The sequence below is a fragment of the Rana temporaria genome, chromosome 9, assembly GCF_905171775.1.
Source record: "Rana temporaria chromosome 9, aRanTem1.1, whole genome shotgun sequence".
In the NCBI taxonomy this organism is placed as follows: domain Eukaryota; kingdom Metazoa; phylum Chordata; class Amphibia; order Anura; family Ranidae; genus Rana; species Rana temporaria.
In genome coordinates, this window is record NC_053497.1 from 35,424,135 (window position 1) to 35,446,054 (window position 21,920).

At 42.9% G+C, this 21,920-nt stretch overlaps 1 protein-coding gene across 1 annotated transcript in view; it reads right to left on the minus strand.

The window, feature by feature from the left end:
* The window catches only part of SPTBN4 (spectrin beta, non-erythrocytic 4), a 220,513-nt gene that overhangs the window by 162,163 nt on the left and 36,430 nt on the right, over nucleotides 1-21,920 (minus strand). The window contains exons 10-15 of the mRNA XM_040323157.1: nucleotides 19,056-19,173; nucleotides 17,644-17,802; nucleotides 15,549-15,851; nucleotides 12,084-12,234; nucleotides 10,718-11,031; nucleotides 5,823-6,382 (exon numbers count right to left, since the gene is read on the minus strand). Of these exons, the coding sequence (XP_040179091.1) occupies nucleotides 5,823-6,382; nucleotides 10,718-11,031; nucleotides 12,084-12,234; nucleotides 15,549-15,851; nucleotides 17,644-17,802; nucleotides 19,056-19,173 (1,605 nt within the window). The remainder of the gene's footprint in view (nucleotides 1-5,822; nucleotides 6,383-10,717; nucleotides 11,032-12,083; nucleotides 12,235-15,548; nucleotides 15,852-17,643; nucleotides 17,803-19,055; nucleotides 19,174-21,920) is intronic.

A 21,920-nucleotide genomic window follows, 5' to 3' on the forward strand; every position in this document is an offset into this window, starting at 1 on the left:
TGATGGGGGCAAGTTTACTGAGGAGGAACAGGAAGTGAGAAATTCAGACAAAGAAAAAAAACATTTAGAAGGGAAATGGAAGGAAAAGGTAAGTGAACCAACAATGCACTAGCTTAAGGGAACCAATTTAGAAAATAAAAAACGAACCTTTACAACCCCTTTAAATAAGTCTACTGAGCAATTTTGATGCCTCGCATTATTTTAATAAAATGTTTTTGTAGTAAAAATCTATCTAAAGATAGTTTTCTGTTTAAGGTACATTAATAATTAAATTTATTTAGCACAAAATGGAGCTTAGTTATGTAGCATGAGGATTGTTTAATATTTTCTACAATATTTTCATTATTGGTAAACTCATTCAATGAATCCAATCTCTGCAAGCTGAGATAACATGCACTGCATTCACACAATTTCACAGTAACCATAAGATAACAAAGTTCAGGAATATTCCTTTATCCATTTTTTTTTTTGCAAACTGTATGATTGAATCGGTTCTGATATCACTGTTTTACTAACCCTTATTATTCTAAATAGGGAAACTTAATTTTGTTTGCAAATATTAAAGATTCTTACTACCAGCAAGAATAAGTCCTTACATTTAAAGAGCACCTGTCATTCCAGATCCATCATGGCAGCGCCCGTTATTGGGCATCCAATCACCTGCTGCGTCCACGTCCCTCACCTTGTTGTGTCACTGCCGTATCACCAGCCGTCCCATTAAAGTGGGTCAACAGCGGGTCAGAGATGACAGTTGCCCTTTAAAAAAACTTTGATATAAAAGGGGTTGTAAAGGTTTGTTTTTTATTTTCTAAATTGGTTCCTTTAAGCTAGTGCATTGTTGGTTCACTTACCTTTTCCTTCGATTTCCCTTCTAAATGTTTTTTTCCTTTGTCTGAATTTGTCACTTCCATGAGAAATCATTTAGGCCCCTTTCGCATTTTCATCCATCCGTTTGCGGATGAAAATGGGACATACATGGGTCCCTATGTGATTGCAGGTGTCAGCGGATGAACATCCACTGACACCCGTAATCACCCGCCTCCGCAAAGATCCGATTTTGCGGATGGAAGAAAACACTATTTTTTCTTCCTTCTGCGGATCGGATGAACACAGACACACGGTCCGTGTTCATCCGATCCCCCCATAGGGGAGAGCAGAGAAAAGACAGGGCGGTCCCTGCACAGTGTGCGGGGACCGCCCTGTCAGCCGACAGCTCAGCGGGGATTTTACGGAGGATCCCCGCTGAGCTGACCGACACACGGAGGCGGATCATTACTGATCCGCCCCGTGTGAAAGGGCCCTTAGAAGGGAAATCGAGGAAAAGGTAAGATACATGGGTGAGTGGCCATTTAATATGTTCCCTGCCCTTGGAACTTTTTGGAGATATAGCTTTTCTGATTTTTTCTTTTCTCTCTGCCCCCCTATTCTCTGTTAATATTTTTTTTGGGGTATAGTTGAGTGAGTGAGTGAGAAACTTGTATAGCGCTACATATGCGAACTGGATCGCCTCAGGGCGCTTGGTATCCATTTCCTAAAAATTTTTTCCTTCAGAATAGATGGGTGCTGGCTCGCATTTAAACGCCATTTGATTGGATGGTATTTATCCTGCTCACCTATGGGATATAGGGATGAGGAATATGTTCAAGGCAAAGGATTGAGAATAAGTGCCTCCACCTGGGACTATCATGGGAAATGCACTCACACATTTATAGTACATATGATTTAACCCTCCTGGCGGTATTCCCGAGCGTGACTCTGGGTGGATTTTTTGTGCCAAAATCGGTAACCCCAAGTCACGCTCTGGGTAGCTATGCAGAGCCTGCAGCGCGCGCTGGCTTACCTTGTTCCTGGATCCAGCGATGCCACCGCGCTGTGTGAGCGAGCGGGACCTCGCTCGATTCACACAGTGTCCTCCTGTGCCGCCGATCTCCGTTCCCTGCAACGTTACGACGCACGGGGGCGGAGACCGGCGCCAAATTCAAAAAGGTAAACAAACACAATACAAACAGTATACTGTAATCTTATAGATTACAGTACTGTATGTAAAAAAACACCCCCCCCCTTGTCCCTAGTGGTCTGTCCTGTGTCCTACATGTACTTTTATATAATAAAAACTGTTCTTTCTGCCTGCAAACTGTAGATTGTCCATAGCAACCAAACGTGTCTTTTTATGTAAAAAATGGTTTTAGATCAGCTAGAAAACAGCGATAATAAATTATAATCACTTGCAAAATTGTGCGATAGCGATTTGTGGGGAAATTCGTCATAAAAAAAAAAAATAATGACAGCGACAATTCTGCAACTGAGCAAATTTCAGTGATTTTGAGTTGATTACATTATTGAATAATTTTTATTATAATTATATTATTATTTGTTATAATTATTTATAATTATTTATTATTATATAATTTATAATTTTGTTTTTTAAAAAATGTCATACCCGGGATGCCTATTAGACTCTTGTTTGGTCAGATTTAAGTGAGTTATTCCTAAGAATTACAGGGCTACAGTATAAAACGCTAAATTTCATTGCAAATAATTGTAACGCTTTCAGCACCTTTTTTCTGAAAGAATCATACCGCCAGGGAGGTTAAAAGAAAAGTGAGTCACTATTTGGTTACACTCTAAGGATGTGGGAATATGATCGCTTGTTTGTCTGATGTTTAACATCAATTTGTATTTTGATTCATTGTAGATTATGATACTTTAATATTCCTTGAAGAAGAATGCCCTACATTTGAAACGCGTCGGTTTACCCGCCTCTACTTTTTACCAGTTGATCTGGTGACGTGTATCTGATGAGGCATAGTATCCTTGTTATATCTACAACTGAATCCGTATCCATGTTTTTAAATATTTTGCACAACATGATATTGTTCTATTTTTTGTAATTATATTATGTAATAAATATTTTTTTTATGATTTTTTTAAATAATTTGTTGCCTAAAAAAATCCGCCTTCATTTAATATATAAGGGATGATGGCAACCACATGTTTCCTTACACAAGTTCGTATTTTCAGACCCCTTTCACACTGAAGGCGTTTTTCAGAAGCTTTAGCGCAAAAAAAAGCGAATGTAAAACGCTTGAAAAATGCCTCACCTGCAGTCCCAGTGTAAAAGCCAGAGTGCTTTCACACTAGAGCAGTGCGCTGTCGGGACGTCAAAAAAAGTCCTGCAAGCAGCTCCTAAAGCGTACCTGCCCATTGAAATCAATGGGAAGTGCCGCCGACGCTCCTGCGCTGGAAGTGTGAAAGGGCTCTCAGAATAAGGTAGAGTTATAACCCCTGTAAGGTTTATTTTTACCATCTGTGTCCAATTGGAGAGATTTCCCTTCACTTCCTGCCTCATAGTCAAACAGGAAGTGACAGGAAATCCCTGCAAGCCCCCAGGTCAGCAGAAATAGTGTCCCCATTGGAAGATTCCCCCCTACTACTTTTCTAGGCGCAACCCAAAACTGGGGATTTTCTTTCACTTTCAATGAAAATGGTAAACAGGACAAATAAAGAAGGTGAATCTCCCTAACCTGAAAGGGGTTCTATTCCATCTCAGTTCTATCAAAACTACAAAAAAAGTGTTCACTTTTATAAAATCCAATGTGTTAATACGAAAATACACAAACAATTATTTGCCAAATTTAGGATTATAAAGAATTACTCCACTTTTTTGAGAAAACATTCCCCTCCGGGTGATCTATATACATTGCAGGGATTTGAACAAACTTTGCTTCAGATTCCTACCTTTTTTTATTCTTAAAAAATTGTGGTTTGTTTATTTGTGTCCATGAGTGAATCTGTATGAGAGTGATTTTATAATTATCAATCAGCTGCTGCACTTACAGGGCTCTAATGGAGAAAGTGGAAGGGTCTGTATCCTTTTAGATGATTTCCCTTTGGGAGTATCTCACTAAAAATGACATCTTTGTTGCAGAGAATCCCCAAAATCTGACTTGTATCTTAGTGCAGACTTCTGGGAAAATCAGTAGGCCAATCACACAAGCAGGGATTACATTTCTTGGGGGTATTCTGTACTACAGAACACAGGTAGCCATATTGCATTTCACTTGCATAAATGTTGCTTACTTGCATTACTTACTTAAATGTTTATTATCATTCAATTACGATGTGACTTGTGTAGCAATTGTACGCTACATAGTTTTATATTTTTTTATTTTCTCACGAAAGCTCAGGATTCCTAATCTGTATACTTATAGCCTTTCCGGTCTCCTGATGACGTAGTTTCGGACAAAACGTAGGGTGGAACCAGAGGTCGTGACATCACCACGTTTTTTCCTGTTGCATTGTGGGATTTGTAGTCCCAGTTCATGCCGAGCTTTTAACCAAAATAAAACATCCTTAACTGGTTGCCGACCAGCTGCCGCCGTTCTACGGCGGCAGGTCGGCATCCCTGCGCGAGAGCTATATGTCGGCTCTCGAAGCAGCCACTAGGGGCGCATGCGCGCCCGCCCCCGACTCACAATACAGAGCGAGGACCGGGAGCTGTGTGTGTAAACACACAGCTCCCGGTCCTGTCAGGGAGAGAAATGCTGATCTTCTGTTCATACAATGTATGAACAGAAGATCAGTCATTTCCCCTAGTGAGGCCACCCCCCCTACAGTTAGAACATACCCAGGGAACATACTTAACCCCTTCCCCGCCCCCTAGTGTTAATCCCTTTACTGCCAGTGGCATTTTATAGTAATCCAATGCATTTTTATAGCACTGATCGCCATAAAAATGCCAATGGTCCCAAAAATGGTGTCAAAAGTGTCCGAAGTGTCCGCCATAATGTCGCAGTACCGCTGATCGCCGCCATTACTAGTAAAAAAAATATATTAATAAAAATGCCATAAAAATACCCCCTATTTTGTAAACGCTATAAATTTTGCGCAAACCAATCAATAAACGCTTATTGCGTTTTTTTTTTTTTTACGAAAAATATGTAGAAGAATACGTATCGGCCTAAACTGAGGAAAAAAAAATGTTTTTTTTATATATTTTTGGGGGATATTTATTATAGCAAAAAGTAAAAAATATAATTTTTTTTCAAAATTGTCGCTCTATTTTTGTTTATAGCGCAAAAACTAAAAACCGCAGAGGTGATCAAATACCACCAAAAGAAAGCTCTATTTGTGGGGAAAAAAGGACGCCAATTTTGTTTGGGAGCCATGTCGCACGACCGCACAATTGTCTGTTAAAGCGATGCAGTGCCGAATTGCAATTGTCAGTTAAAGCGATGCAGTGCCGAATCGCAAAAAGTGCTCTGGTCTTTGACCAGCAATATGGTCCGGGGGTTAAGTGGTTAAGGATTTTACACTATTTGAGCTTGGTGCTGTTTTTTTTTTCTTCTCGCACGGGGTCCCTGAATTGTGGAGAACCTGTGTGCGGAGACCCAAGGGAAGACTCTGTAGTCACTCAACCTCTGGTAAGCTGGCATCTTCACTGGGTGTATGCAAACATGGTGTGTTTCTCTAATAAGCGGAGCTGGGACACACAAAGTTTTTGTTTTACAGAATTTGGACTTTGCATTTATTGATTTCTGAAAGCGGGTCATGCTGCTGAATGAATACCTATAGACATACAGGGGTTGATTTACTAAAACTGGAGAGTTCAAAATCTGGTGCAGCTCTGCATACAAATCAATCAGCTTCCAGATTTTATTGTCAAATCTTAATTGAATGAGCTGTAGTTAGAAGCGGATTGTCTACCATGCACAGCTACACCAGATTCTGAGTACCGCAGTTTTAGTAACCCCCCGCCCCAAAGCCTCCTGAGCACCATGCCTTTAAGGCAATTTATATTTTCCCTTGACTAGTTAACTTACCTGTGCTGGACAACCTCAACCTCTTCCAGTCTCTGTGGGATGTCCATCTTCACCAGCCACTGTTCCTTCTCATCGATCCACACTTCACAGGAGTTTACTTCACCAAACATTTTATAAACATCTAAAGCATCCTGAAGCCACTGACTTCTCAATGAGGCCACTTCCACCACCTCTCCAAAGAGCTGCTCCACCTCCACAATGCTAATCTGTACATCCACCTGGTTTCGGTACTCAGTACCCAGTTCAGACAACAGTTTCCTCAAGCCAAGCACAGTAGCTTTGTGTTTCTCTATTTCCTCTGTGGCTGCGCGATGCTTTTTGACCAAAGACTGGGTGGAATACTCATCGTGTCCAAAGTCATCGCTGGACACCAGGCGATAGCTATCCTGCAGCCAACCAGCAAGCTCCATAGTGTCCGCATTGAACTGGTGGAAGTTGGAAGCCTCCTGGAGCTTAAGGTGGTGGGCATTTGCTGCTTTCTCAAGGTTCTCCCATTTTTGTCTTACTTCTTGCATTCGCTGGCGAAGTCCAGACATTCCTCTTCTCCTTTTACTGAGCACCTTGAAGAAAGGAGAAATTTAGCTTTTTTTTTAAATATCAGAAACAAGAATTGCATGTGTTGCCCCATAGCAGCCAGCAAAATAAAATGTTTCCATATTTGAAGAGGAACAAAACTGCCGAAAAACGAAGGGCCCCAGGAGCTCTTGCTGTAATATGCAAGTATGCTCAAGTATTTTTACATCATGGCACACTTACCATGCAAGGTGCCCTTCCAGCGATGTGATGTCTGTGCTTATCTCACTGCCCCTCCACTTCTCCCAGTCTTCTAGCTTCATTTGCTCCTCGGCATTGGTGTGCGCAGAGGGTGTGCCAGGTGTGCCTGGGCACACCCTAATCACCCTGTGCAGATTCCCCCTGCCTTTTGGCTGCAGAGAAATGGAATCTCAGTCCTCAGTTCATTTTTCTGTCTCAAAAGTGAAACATCAGGGGTCTGTTTAGCCCCTGATATTTAACCAAAGACCCTCAATGGGGCTCCCAAAAATACTGTAAAAAAATAAAATGAAAATTATTGTAAAGACCAATAAAAAATAAAAATGTAAAAAAGTAAAAATAATAAAAATAAACTACTGACACCAATCTCTACCCTACTGACATCGTCCACTGCTCTACTGGCTCCAACTTCTGCCCTACTGGAATTGTCTACTGCTCTATTGACACTGCCATCGTTCATTGCCCTACCGCTATGTATGTATATATATATATATATATATCACACATACATGTGTGTTTGAGCTTTGGGGTGCACACCCTAATGCAATAAGCTGCGCACACCTATGCTCCTCAGTGATTGCAGTATTCTAGACTGCATCTCCCCAAGGTAATACATAAAACCTGTCCTGTTAGTGGGCCCTGCAGGACAGGGTTGATGACCACTGCTGTAGCGGGTTCAAAGTTCTCAGTCATGTAAGAATGCCATAACATGCAAATGGAGTTTCTTGGTCCCGACACCCAAGGCAGGCTGAGACTGTATTCTTTGCTATGCATGTTCTAGTGACTGTCAAAAACACTGTGGAGCAACACCAACAAGAAGTGGGAAAGGGATCTACGTATAACAATCTCTAATGACCAGTGGACTTCGGTCTTCCATCGCCTACACAAGGGTTCACTAAACGTCCTGATACAGGAAAACAGTTACAAAATATACTCAAGGTGGTATAAAACCCCTTACATTATTAATAAATTTAGTCCAAACGTCTCTCCCTTGTGCTGGCGATGCGGACTAGAGGCTGGCACTCTCCTCCATATATGGTGGGAATGTTCAGCTATCACGACTTTTTGGAAATCAGTCCATGATCTCATTGTGTCCATTACCACCTACACCCCGGACTTTACAGCTGGACAGTACCTATTACACCTCTCCTCTCTACCCAATTCAGTCTACAAGAAATCTATTATTGTGTTTCTTATCAACGCGGCAAAGCTGTGTATTCCGGTTAAATGGTCGCAAGCAACCCCTCCAAAAATTGGATACGCAAAGTGGATCACATTGCATATATGGAGGAATTGATATCCCATTCTAGAGATTCTTCTAGGAATTTCCGAGATAAATGGGCATGCTGGCACCACTTTGCGGATTCTTCTGAATACCGTACTTTGTTGGATTCCTGATGAGTCCCGGAATCTGATTAATCTCCTCTGTTGTTCCTATTTTCAATAACTTTGTCAATTTGAATCACACCGCTTATAATAAGATGGTTTCCTCACCCCTCCCTCTACCTTGCCTTCCCCTACCCCTTCCTTTCCCCCCTAAATACTCTAATTTTATCTTGAATGCTTTGTTGTGACTATGATGGATCACTAACTTTAAATATTGATCCTTGTTTTATGTTCTTGAATGTAATGTCACTTATTCGACTTATTGCATACATTGTAACAAGATCGCTTTGTATACTCTTACATGTTTTAAAAACCCAATAAACATATTTGAAAAAAAAAAAAAACACTGTGGAGCAATCTTCTCTTACTTTCTACTGTATCTCAAAAGTGAAGCAAAATCTCCCTGATTAGTCACAGACAAAAAAACAAAAACAAACTAACAGTGGTCTTAAGCTTTCAGTTTTCCATATACTTTAACTGCTTCCTGCCCTCTGTATAGTAAAATCATGGACGGACGAGAGCACTTTTGTTCTGGGAGGTCGTCATATGATGTCTTCCTATTCTTGCGGCGATCACTATGATGTAGGCTCTTTACCTTGTGATCAGCTGTGTCCAATCACAGTGGAGACAGGAAATGCCAGATACTAGTATTCCTCTCCTCACACTGAGAGAGCGTGAGGAGAGAGAAGCGGTAAGCTGCATTACTCAGTGGGAACATCTACACTGACAATCCGGGCACCAATCATCAGTGTCCTGATTATCATTGCAGTCCCAACAGTGCCCACCAGTGCTGCCAATACCCATCAGTCCCCGTCAGTGTCCATTAGTGATGCCTGTCAGTGCCCATCAGTGCCTCCTCATTAATGCCAACTATCAGTGCCTATCAACGCTGCCCATCAGTGCCTATAAATGCCAACTTTCCATGCCACCTATTGGAGTCCATAAGTGTTGCCTATTGCCACGTACACACGATCGGAATCTCCGACAACAAATGTTCGATGTGAGCATTTGGTCGGATATTCCGATCGTGTGTAGGCCGCATTGGACATTTGCTTTGGAATTTCCGACAACAAATGTTTGAGAGCTGGTTCTCAATTTTTCCCGACAACAAAAGTTCTTGTCGGAAATTACGATCTTCTGTATGCAATTCCGAAGCACAAAATTCCACGCATGCTCTGAATCAAGTATGAGACGGAAGCGCTCAGGCTGGTAAAACTAGCGTTCGTATTGGAGATAGCACATTTGTCACGCTGTAACGGACTGAAAAGCGCAAATCGTCTCTCACCAAACTTCTACTAACACGACTAGTATTGAACTTCCCTTTTATAGTGCTGTCGTACGTTTTGTACGTCACCACGTTCTTGACGATCTGAATTTCCGACAACATTTGTGTGACCGTGTGTATGCAAGACGAGTTTGATCCAACATTCCGTTGGAAAAAAATCCACGGTTTTGTTGTCGGAATGTCCGATCGTGTTTAATTACGGCATATCAGTGCCCATCAGTACTGCATATCAGTGCCTCAACATCAGTTCCCGTCAGTGCAGCCTCATCAGTACATCAGTATAGCAGAAAATGTACTTATTTACAACATTTTTCATTTGTTTATAAAAAAAAAAAAAATACAGTGGTAATCAAATACTAGGGTTGTCCCGGTATTGGTACCGATACAGAGCATTTGCCCCGAGTACTTGTACAGTCAGGGTGATCAGTGCGGTGGTGGAGTTACAAGCACCGATCACCGCTAACTGTCTCCGTATCCTCCTCCAGCCCCCCTCTGTTCTGCTGTCATCCCCCTCCGTGCTATCGTCCCCCTCCGTGTCCCCCTCCATGCTGCCGTCTCCCTCCGTGCTGCCGTGTCCCCCTCCTTTCTCCTCCTCCACCCCCTCGATCTGTCAAGATGGAGAGCAGAGGTAGGATCTGGTAAATCCAGCTCCTACCTTTTCCGAATGTACAGAGTCAGTGATCACTGACTCTGTCCATTCATACAACTGAAACTTCGTAAACTGTGTTTACAATGTTTCAATTTATGAATGAAGAGAAGCCGCTGTCTTCTCTCCATTCATTTTCAGAGCAGCTGAGGCTGCAGAGAAAGGGACTGGGGAATATGTGTCCTTAGTCCCCTTTCCCTGTCTCAAAGGGAAGATGTCAGAGGTCTGTTAAGACCTCTGATATCTCATCAAAGCCCCCCCAACAGGGCTGATACAAAAAATTGCAATAAATAAATAAAAAAATTATTGTAAAAAAAATTCAAATTAAATAAAAAACACACTGACACTGTACCCCCCCCCCCTTTAGAAAAAAAGAAAGCATTGTAAATAAATAGTGTACATTTTTTTTAAATACTGACACATGAGATTAAAAAAAAAGTATCGGTAATCGGTATCGGTGAGTACTTGAAAAAAAGTATTGGTACTTGTACTCGGTCTTAAAAAATTGGTATCGGGACAACCCTATTAAATACCACCAAAAGAAAGCTCTATCTGTCTCAAAAAAGGGTAAAAATGTTGTTTGGGTGCAGTGTTGCATTACCGCGCAATTGTCATTCAAAGTGCGACCGCGCTGAAAGCTGAAAATTGGCCTGGGCAGGAAGGGGGTAAAAGTGCCCAGTAGGCAAGTGGTTAGGTATAGTTATGTTTGCATCAGACACCTTTACAAATGCTGATTAAGAACTATTCTAATATCATTGGGGTGATCAATAAATTTGCTAGATCTCAGCATTAAAATAGATGACTTACCTGATCCCCCTTTTGAAGGGTCTGCTGTAGTATGGCGTGCCTCCCTCCGAGCTCCCCCACAAAAATCTTATGTTTGCTTAAGAAACGTAGGACGCTGCTCAGATCCTTCCCATAGCTTTGTGGAACTGACAGAATCTGTTCTTTCTCTCGAATCCAACCCTCAGTCTCCTCTACCTCCTGTAAGAAACACCAGAGACGCTTGGATTCTTCCAGCTCTCCCCGACGTTTCTCTGCCTGTTGGCGAAGATCTTCCAAACAGCTCTTGACGTGCTCGACTCGGTTGCAGATGATCTGAGGGTCACATGGCTGGTAATCTGTGCAGCATTAAATCATAATAATTCCAATATCAGTTTACACAGTAGATTTTTCCACTTCAAATGATCTGCCTAAAAGAATTTTGCTAGTGAAGTCATGAATTAATCATTTTAGCGAAGTACCAGACACACATTGGGCTAGATTCACGTAGGTGGATGCAAGTTTGTGCGGGCGTAGCGTATCCTATTTACGCTACGCTTCCGCAACTTAGCCAGGCAAGTGCAGTATTCACAAAGCACTTGCTCCGTAAGTTGCGGCGGCGTAGCGTAAATCTGCCGGCGTAAGCGCGCCAAATTCAAATTGTCAAGAGGTGGGCGTGTTTTATGCAAATAAAACACGACCCCACGTAAATGAAATTTTTCACGAACGGCGCTTGCGCCGGCCGTGAACGTATCCCAGTGCGCATGCTCCTAATCACGGCGCAAATAGTCAATGCTTTCGACGTGAACGTAATTTACGCAAAGCCCTATTCGCGAACGACTTACGCAAACGACGTAAACATTTTAAAATTCGACGCGGGAACCATGTCCATACTTAACATTGGCTATGCCTCATATAGCAGGAGTAACGTTACGCCGGAAAAAGCCTTACGCAAACGGCGTAAAAAAATCCGCCGGGCACACGTACGTTTCTGAATCGGCGTATCCAGCTCATTTGCATATTCTACGCTGAAATCGACGGCAGCACCACCTAGCGGCCAGCGTAAATGTACACCCTAAGATACGATGGCGTAAGAGACGTATCTTGCTTTCTGAATACAGAAAGAAGATACGCCGGCACAGATTTGAATTTACGCGGCGTATCAATAGATACGCCGGCGTAAATTCTTTATGAATCTAGCCCAAAATGTTGGCCAAAGACTGACAGATCATCAACTAGAACATATGGAGATCCACCTGACCTAGAATTACTCATTGCGTATTCTGGCAGCCATGAAATGTGGTCAGTTTAGAAATAGCATAAAAGTGAAAGTTGTTCAGAGAATTTCTCCACATTTGTCCATAAAGTAAGCCCAATAAATTGACTTATGATGATGTTTCTCTTTATTTACCTGAATATTCAGTGAATTTTAGGGCTCCCTGGTTTAGGGAGTGGACTCTTTCAGTTTGGGCAGCGATGTCAGCCTCTAGCAAGCTGTGTTTTTGCAGCAAATCTTCTACTTCTAACAGATGCTTTCCAAAGTCTTTAGATGACAACGGAACCTGTGAAATACAAACACGCTTAGTTCTGAAGCAACAATGACACACAAAGCAAAAAAGGTTGAGTCGCCTCAAATGACAAAGTGTGGAACAAGTTGTGGGACTTGTGTTGTGGGAGTTGTGGTTGCACCAGATGGAATCAAGTCAACAATAATATCTTAAAAGCAGTATTTATTTACTACAGTTTAAAACTAGGGTTGTCCCGAAACTACTTTTTTAAGACCGAGTACAAGAACTGATACTTTTTTCAAGTACTCGCCAATACCAATTACTGATACTTTTTTTTAGTGACAGTGGCACTAATATGCAGCGCTGATGACGCGTGGACTTTTCAGTATTTTTTAATTAAAAAAAAATTTCCAATTTTTTTTTTATTATTATTTTTTACAATTTAATTTTTGTTTATTTTTTTATTTTTTTCAAAGCTTTCTTTTTTTTCCGGGGGGGGGGAGTGGACGGTGTCAGTGTGTTTTTTTTTTTTTTTTTTTTTTATTATTTTTAAACTCTTAAAGCGGGGGTTCACCCAAAAAAAAATGTTAACATTACATTCAGCCGAGTAGTCATAATGACAATCGGCTGTTTTTTTTAATTTTATCCCTGTACATACCGTATTTTCACCGCCGCTTGCGGGTATGTCTTCTGCAGGACTGGGCATCCTAATTGATTGACAGGCTTCCGACGGTCGCATATTGCGCGTCACCGAAAGAAGCCGAACGTCGGTGCGGCTCTATACGGGTGAAGCGCAGTATGCAACGGTTGGAAGCCTGTCAATCAATTAGGAACGCCCAGTCCCGCAGAAGACATACCCGGAAGCGGCTGTGAAAATACGGTATGTACGGGGATAAAAAAAAAAAAAAAAAAAAAACAGCCGATTGTCATTATGACAACTCGGCTGAATGTAATGTTAAAAATTTTTTTTTTGGGTGAACCTCCACTTTAAATATTTTTTTTTTAATAATTTTTTTCTATCAGCCCTGTTGGGGGGCTTTGGTGAGCTATCAGGGGTCTTAACAGACATCGTCTGGGATTGGCTGCTGATCCCAGCCAATCCCAGACAACGTCCGTGGTGACGAAACGCGTAGGTGTGGCTTGCAGGTTTGACGTCATCACGCCTCTCCATACGGAGAAACACAGGATGGAGCACAAACAGACTGGAGAAGCCTCGATGAGACGCCGCGCTATCATCGGATGATTATATTGCGCTACTATAACCACTACTTTGTAAGCGCAATTCTTCTTGGCAATTAAATATACATTTTGTACGGTATCATGCTATGGTCTCCTTTTCCCTTCCAATTTCTTTGAGACAATAGACACCATTCTTGACATCCTACAGTGGGTCTATAGGGAGACCTAAAATCGCCATGCTTGGAGAGACCGCCGGTACGGTGGTCATACAGTTAGGGTAAGGAGACTACATTACCACTTCTGGTTGCCTTCTTGGTGGATGAAGCTTTTTCTATTATAAGTTTCCCTTTATGCACCATCATGGATTAACCCTTTAAAGACTGAGTTTGAATATTTCATCTTCGTCTGTGATTTACCTGTCAACTCATAGTTGTGGGACTTTATTCATTCACCTATTCTCACATCTTCACAGTTGTGAATTATTCATTTGCCTTATTTATGTGTTTTTATAATGTATTATAGTGATTGATATACTTTTCACAAATTGATAAATCACCCTAGCACTAACCTGTTAAAGGTTTGTTAACATACGATTTTTCACATCGTTGTTTATATTTAGCGCTGTACTTTTATCCAAGCTTCTAACTTCAGCTTGTTCAATTAAGCTTTGCCAAAATAAAAACCCTGGAAGCCGATTGGTTTCTATGCAGAGCTGCACTCTCCAGTTTTAGTAAATACCCCCTATGAGTTTGGTATAACTACATGCTTAGGCTGGCCATATATGTTCAGTTTTTTACAATTTTCTTTTTGATTTACCTTAAACCATACAATAGGAGGTCAAAACTAAACAACACTTTCAACTGCATCCAATTAGGCAGGTCCTTGCACTACATAGTTGAAGGTAAATCTAAAGAAAATTGTACAGAATTTTTTTTTTCAAAGCTGTTGTAAGTTGGATAACTTATTACAACATGTATAACACAAGATTTGTACTTGGATTATCATATTCATTCAATAAAATACTTTGGGCCAGATTCATAAAGGACTTAAGACGGCGTATCTCCAGATACACCTTTGTAAGTCCAAAATGTGCGCCGTCGTATCTTTAAGCGTATTCTGGAAACCAGATACGCCTAAATTTGGCCAAGATACGACCGACGTAAGTCTCCTACGCCGTTGTATCTTGGGTGCATATTTACGATGGCCGCAAGGGGCGCTTCCGCAGATTTACGTGTTGAATATGCAAATGACCTAGATACGCCAATTCACGAACGTACTTGCGCCCGCTACGCCGTTTACGTAAGGCTTACGTCCGGCGTAAAGTTACCCCTGCTATATGAGGCGTATGTAATGCAAAGTATGGACATCGGAATAAGCGTATTTTTTTACGTCGTTTACGTAAGTCGTACGTGAATGGGGCTGTGCGTAGGTTCCGTTCACGTCACAGGCATTGAGCCGGCGTATCTTAGGGAGTAAATTTGACAAGATGCTGAGCATGTGCGCGCATGAGCCGTACGATCGGCGCTTCATTTACATGGGGTCACGATTCATTTCAATACAACACGCCCCCTACCAGCCTACTTTGAATTAGGCGGGCTTACGCCGGCCCATTTTCGCTACGCCGACGTAACTTAGGGAGCAAGTGCTTTGTGAATACTGCACTTGCCTCACTATGTTACGTCGGCGTAGTGCAAATGGGATGCGCTACGCTGGCCAAAAGATACACTATTGTATCTGAATCTGGCCCTTTGACAAGGAAAATTGAACAGAAAAATGTATAATGTATGGCCAGCCTTACTTGCATAGTAAAAACTAAATTAGTTCACCCTCCCTGGCCTCCCAACTAATCTAGAAACCCCTCTTTAGCCTAGGTTCACATTGATGCGATTTGGCATGTGATTTGACATGTCAAACCGCATGCCAAATCGGCAGCCATTGCCGGCAATGGCACCAATCCGAATCGGTGCGGCACCGCACTGATTCCAAAAGTAGTTTCTGTACTACTTTTGGTGACTTTGGGAGGAGATTTGTATGGATATCTGTGTAGGAACCCGCAGTCCCAAAGTCGGACTGCATTGCCGGGTTGAAATCGTGCAAGTTCAGCTGAACTCACATGATTTCAAACATGCTCCAATATGAACCTTGGCTGAAAGCTAATTTCGCAGGTGCAGCCAGCACTAAAGAATCACCTGCATCTCATCCATCCAGTCAATCATGTACACCATCTCCTGAAATATCTTCTGCAGGGCCAGGTTACGTTCCAGCCTCTTTCTTCGGGACACCAGCAAATCTTTCAGTAGGTTCCACTGTCTCAGGATGTTGTCCTTCTGAGCCGATATTCTACAGATGTCATAATATCCCTCTGACTCCATCTCCTGGGCCAGGTCCGCCACCACCTGGATCCGCTCCTCATAGGAGGAAATATCAGCCTCAATGGCCTCGTGTTTCTTCATGGCAGCCTCCACTGCAGACTGGTCATACCCGAAATTATCCTAATGAGAGACAAATGGGCAGCTATAAATATTTAAATTCAGTCACTTGAGTCTAACTGTGAGGAACAGCCATTTATAAAAGAGACATACTTCTTGGGAGCGGCCATTCTGCCTGACACATTATGTAGGATACAAAAAGCTGGATTTCACTACCTGGGAAATAAGACACTGGTTCTCACTGAGCCATGCCTACCTGGGACAGAGGAAACGGGTTCTCACTAAGCTTTGTACACCTGGGACAGAAGACGCTGGTTTTCACTAAGCCATGAGTACCTGGGAAAGAAGACACTGGTTCTCACTGAGCCATGCCTACCTGGGACAGAGGAAACGGGTTCTCACTAAGCTTAGTCTACCTGGGACAGAAGACGCTGGTTTTCACTAAGCCATGCATACCTGGGAAAGAAGACACTGGTTCTCACTGAGCCATGCCTACCTGGGAAAGAAGACACTGGTTCTTACTAAGCCTTGTCTACCTGGGACAGAGGAAACTGGTTCTCACTAAGCCTTGTCTACTGGGATAGAGGAAACTGGTTCTCACTAAGCCTTGTCTTCCTGGGACAGAGGAAACTGGTTCTCACTAAGCCTTGTCTACCTGGGACAGAAGAAACTGGTTCTCGCTAAGCCTTGTCTACTGGGATAGAGGAAACTGGTTCTCACTAAGCCTTGTCTACCTGGCACAGAAGACACTGGTTCTCACCAAGCCTTGTCTACCTACGACAGACGATACTGGTTCTCACTAAGCCTTGCCTACCTGGGACAGAAGAAACTGGTTCTCACTAAGCCATGCCTACCTGGGAAAGAAGACGCTAGTTCTCACTAAGCCATGCCTATCTGGGAAAGAAGACGCTAGTTCTCACTAAGCCATGCCTACCTAGGACACAAGATGCTGGTTCTCACGAAGCCATGCCTACATGGGACAGAAGACACTGGTTCTCACAAAGCCAGGCCTACCTGGGACAGAAGACACTGGTTCTCACGAAGCCAGGCCTACCTGGGACAGAAGACACTGGTTCTTACTAAGCCATGCCTACCTGGGAAAGAAGATGCTGGTTCCCACTAAGCCATGCCTACTTGGGAAAGAAGACGCTTGATTCTCACTAAGCCATGCCTACCTAGGAAAGAAGACGCTTGGTTCTCACTAAGCCATGCCTACCTGGGACACAAGATGTTGGTTCTCACTAAGCCATGCCTACCTGGGAAAAAAGACGCTATTTCTCACTAAGCCATGCCTACCTGGGAAAGAAGATGCTGGCTCTCACTAAGCCATGCTTACCTGGGAAAGAAGACAATGGTTCTCACTAAGCCATGCCTACCTGGGACACAAGATGTTGGTTCTTACTAAGCCATGCCTACCTGAGAAAGAAGATGCTGGCTCTCACTAAGCCATGCATACCGAGGAAAGAAGATGCTGGTTCTCACTAAGCCATGCCTATTTGGGAAGAAGACGCTGGTTCTCACTAAGCCATGCTTACCTGGGAAAGAAGACAATGGTTCTCACTAAGCCATGCCTACCTGGGAAAGAAGATGCTGGTTCTCACTAAGCCAACCCTACCTGGGAAAGAAGATGCTGGTTCTCACTAAGCCATGCCTACCTGGAACATAAGATGCTGGTTCTCACTAAGCCTACCCTACCTGGGAGACAAGACGCTGATTCTCATTAAGCCATGCTTACCTGGGACACAAGACGCTGGTTCTCATTAAACCATGCCTACCTGGGACACAAGACGCTGAATCTCACTAAGCCATGCTTACCTGGGACACAAGACGCTGGTTCTCATTAAACCATGCCTACCTGGGACACAAGACGCTGGTTCTCACTAAGCCATGCCTCTCTCATGGCAGCCTTCTGATCAAATCTCTGAGACAACAGCTCCAGCTTCTCTTGACGGATAAGCTCATTGCGCAGGGAGACCTCTCTGTCATGTTCAGCTTTCTCTAGCCGTGTCCAAGCCTAGAAAACAATGCAACTTGTATTTATTACTTATTAAAAGGGACACTAATTTTAAAATATGCCATATGAATATATTTTTACATTTCTATATAATTCCATCTTGAATTCAGACCTTTTAGAACAGACCAACCACACACTGTGCAGCTTTACAATCGAGTGGAGTAGAAGGGACTATTCTTAATTATGACCATCAGAGTCTCTCTTATATCATTACATCTGTTTACTTAAAGTGTTTATTAGACCCTCCTAGGAAAAATTAGAAAATGTAATGCATACCTTATGTCGTCATTGTTTCCCGTCTACAGTTTTTCTGCAGTCTTTATAGCTGTTGAGTCTCTTTTAGACCCAGTGTCTCCCTGGTGCCACCAGGGCCGCTGATAGGAATCATGGGGCCCTGTACAGCCTACCTGACAGGGCCCACCCAATTTTGATCTATGTATGGCCAGCTTTAAGCAGTTGCAGTCCCACAAAAAAAAGAGAAGAAAAAAGGCGCACCAGCCTAGTGTGTTACCGTAGATGATTTAATGAATAAAAAGTAATAAAAAACTACTCACAAAGGAAGCAGCATAAAAGGCTTGTCGACAACACTTTGGTAGATGTCCCTCGAACCACACTCCAAATAGGGGGGATAGAGGTGTGTCACTGCCGGCTGACACGTTTCGAGGTTACAAAGACCTCTTCATCAGAGCCCAGCAGTGCAGACCCTTCCACAAGCTCCCCTTATATACATATGAGCACTCATACACAAATTGCAAGCCGCAGAGAACCTCCCAGGGCTCATCACCAACTCCTCCTACCCAAGTGGGTGGTCCCAGATGCCTCACACTAGCCTATAATAAGGCTTACCTATAGGTACTGTAAATATCTCCTAAACTTGCACCTTTAGCAGATATTTACTGTATAATGCGGATGTCATCGGCACATGCGCTCTGAAGGAACGGCCACCCGTGCCGTTTCTTCAGAGCCATGTGCTGTGACCGGTGGCTTCCGGGCACACTGGTGTCACGCGGCTCTGGCCAGTCACATAGAAGGAATCCGCAGACCCAGAAGAAGGAGGGGCAAAGATGGATGTGGCCTCCAGCAGGGACGACATTTGCAGGTACGTTTCACAAAATGCGCTAGTATGTGATGCATACTAGCGCATTATGCCTTTACTTTCCAGGTAAGAAAACAAAAAAACAGCGTTTACTTCCTCTTTAAGGCAAATATGATGTCCTACCAGGAACACGGATATACAGAGAATAATCACTCACCTTGTTAATATCAGATATGGATTTTCCTTCAGGTTGAACATATACTTTGCATTTCTCCTCCCTCAGCTTGCTCTGAATGGTGAAGAGAAGAACCTCCAAATTTCCCTTCTCTTGGAATCTAGGTAAAAGTAGCAGCTATGGTGTGACTATGATTAAAACAACTAGGCAGATAAAAAATAAATGCACCTAAACGAACAATCCAGACCACGTGTTTTTACTTCCTTAGGCCATTCGCAATACAATTCGCAGCAGTGTGAACCGTCACACTGCTGCGAATTGTATTGCGAATTTGAGCCGTTGTGATTTCTCAAATTCGCAAGTCAAAAATAACATTGTTTTCCATTAGTGCAGTTCAAATCCGTGCGGTGCGAATCTAAACTGCGGGAAAAAAGGGTCCTGTGCGAGTTTGATCCGTGTGCGATGCAAATTCAGCTCTATAGACTGGCATTCCCTGAAAACGCGTCCGCGAATCGCGGTAAAATTGCGCAATTTTGAATTTGCAGCAGTGTGAACCTAGCCTTAGCCCTGGTTCACACTGATGCGATGCCAGAAATGCACAAGATTCGCTGCGTTTCCCCGCATCACAACACACTACTTGGAAATCACACATCGTCCATGCGATCTGCTGCAGATGTCAATGTTAGATTAACAACGCCCTGAAAAAGTTCGCAAAAACGCAGTGGGATTGCCAGAATGTTACATAGTAGGTGAGGTTGAAAAAAGACACAAGACCATCAAGTCCAACCTATGTGTGTGATTATATGTCAGTATTACATTGTATAATGCGATGCAGGGAAAAAAAGGGTCCTGCACCATTTTGTATTGTTCAAATCGCACCGCACAGACATCGCATGTTATGTGCACAGAAATGAGGTGCGATTCCTGTACGAATCACATTCAGTGTTTTCGCAGCAGCCTGAACCTACGCTTAATTGTACTGTGTGTTTTTCCAAGTAGCTCTCCTTTATTTTTTATGAATTCTTCATCCAATTCTCATTCCTCCCCCTCCCCCCTTCCTCTTTCCTCCACTTCCACTCTTTCTTCCTTTGCTCTTTCTTTCCATCCCCCCTTTATCTTCCCTTCATTTCTACCCCTAGAATGCATTTTTTTACCACCCTTGGGCTATTATCTATTGACAATTCCATGGAATGTTATGGATATATTTCTCTATTCACCCCAGAGATTATTGCTCATAATTAACCCTTTCAAGCCCATTTCTGACATTTGTTGCTTCCAAGTTAAAATCCGTATTTTTTTGCTAGAAAATGACTTAGAACCCCCCAAACATTATATATATTTTTTAGCAGAGACCCTAGAGAATAAAATGGCGATCGTTGCAATATTTTATGTCACACGGTATTTGTGCATCAATCCTTTGCACTAAAAAGTATTCAGAATGCCAAAATAGGCTATTCTGAATACAGTCATTTTTTTTAAATCGGCGCCATTGGCAGCCAAGTAAACCGGAAGTGACGTTGTGACGTCGGTTCCGGGATTTTACATCGGAGACCCGATCAGCTTTGAACGGGTCTCGCCCTGGCCGGCTGGTGGCTCGGGTCTCCCGGTGGGACAGGAGGCCTGGGAAGAGCGGCGAAAGGTGGCTGGGGGGGGGGGGGGGGACATCCCCTCCCTCTCCTTTAGGATAACAGCCGAGCGTCTTTTAGACGCATCGGTTGTTATCACTAAAAAGCCAACCGATGGCTCTAAAAAAACGGTAATGGGGTGATGCCTGCAGCTGCAGGCATCACCCCGGTTTAACCCCTTCAAGCCATGAATGCAAATTTGCATACGATCGGTGTGAAGGGGTTAAAGAACATGTAAACCCAACCCAACATTTCCTTATCCTGATATGTGCCTGTATAATGTACTTGTCTGATAAAGTCTCCTGTTCTCTTTGTATTGCTTCCTTTGTGTGAAATCCCTGGTGTCCCTGGCAGTCCCTCTGCTTTCCTATTAAAAACTGACCACACTAGGCAGGAGAGCACAGTGTGGTGAGTTCTCTAGCTATGCTGGGAACTCAGTGTACTCTACTCCAATGATCAGAATTCTGCTGACACGCCCCCCACTGCACAGCCATTCACTTGGACCTTATTGTACTGCTGCTTCTCCTCCCCCCTAGCTCTTATGCAGTTGAGAACAGATAGAATGTAATCACTTATAAATAAAAGAAAAAAATCTTTATTTTTTATATCTCTAAACAAATGTTTTGCCTTTCATTTCTATTTTAAACTGGGTTGTTTTACTAGGTGAGGGTTTACAATCACTTTAATGCATATATTTATACATTCATCCATTATTTTTCAATATTCTATCGACCTTTTACATGCAGCTCCCTTCTGCCCCCTCTAAATACCAACCTGAGCCTGATCTCGATCCTGTGCTGTGCCCGAAAGCAGCAGCGCTGCTCTCTTTCCCTCCTCACTGGACCCAGTGCCATTGCGGCTATCAATTCAATCTAGTAAAGAGGGAGCAGGGGGGGCAAGACTGAGCTGCACTGTGTGTTTCAATAGACACACACAGTGCGGCTTTCTATGGGGGCACTCAGAAACAGGAGGAGCCAGGAGCACTGGCAGGGGACCCAAAAAGAAGAGGATCGGGGCTGTTCTGTGCAAAACCACTAGACAGAGCAGGTAAGTACAACATATTTGTTAAAGAAGAAGAAAAAAAAAGGTCAGGGCTCATAACAGGATTTTGTCCTTTCTTTTTCTGTCTCTCCCTATATTTTTTGCCCCCTGGCACCTATTAAAAATGGTGGAAGAATTTAAAGTGAATCTGTGACTAGATCATGCACCCTAAAGTATTTACATAATCTGAACAAGCTGTAAAAGTACTTTAAAACCAACCCCTCCCTCACTGCTGTATCTA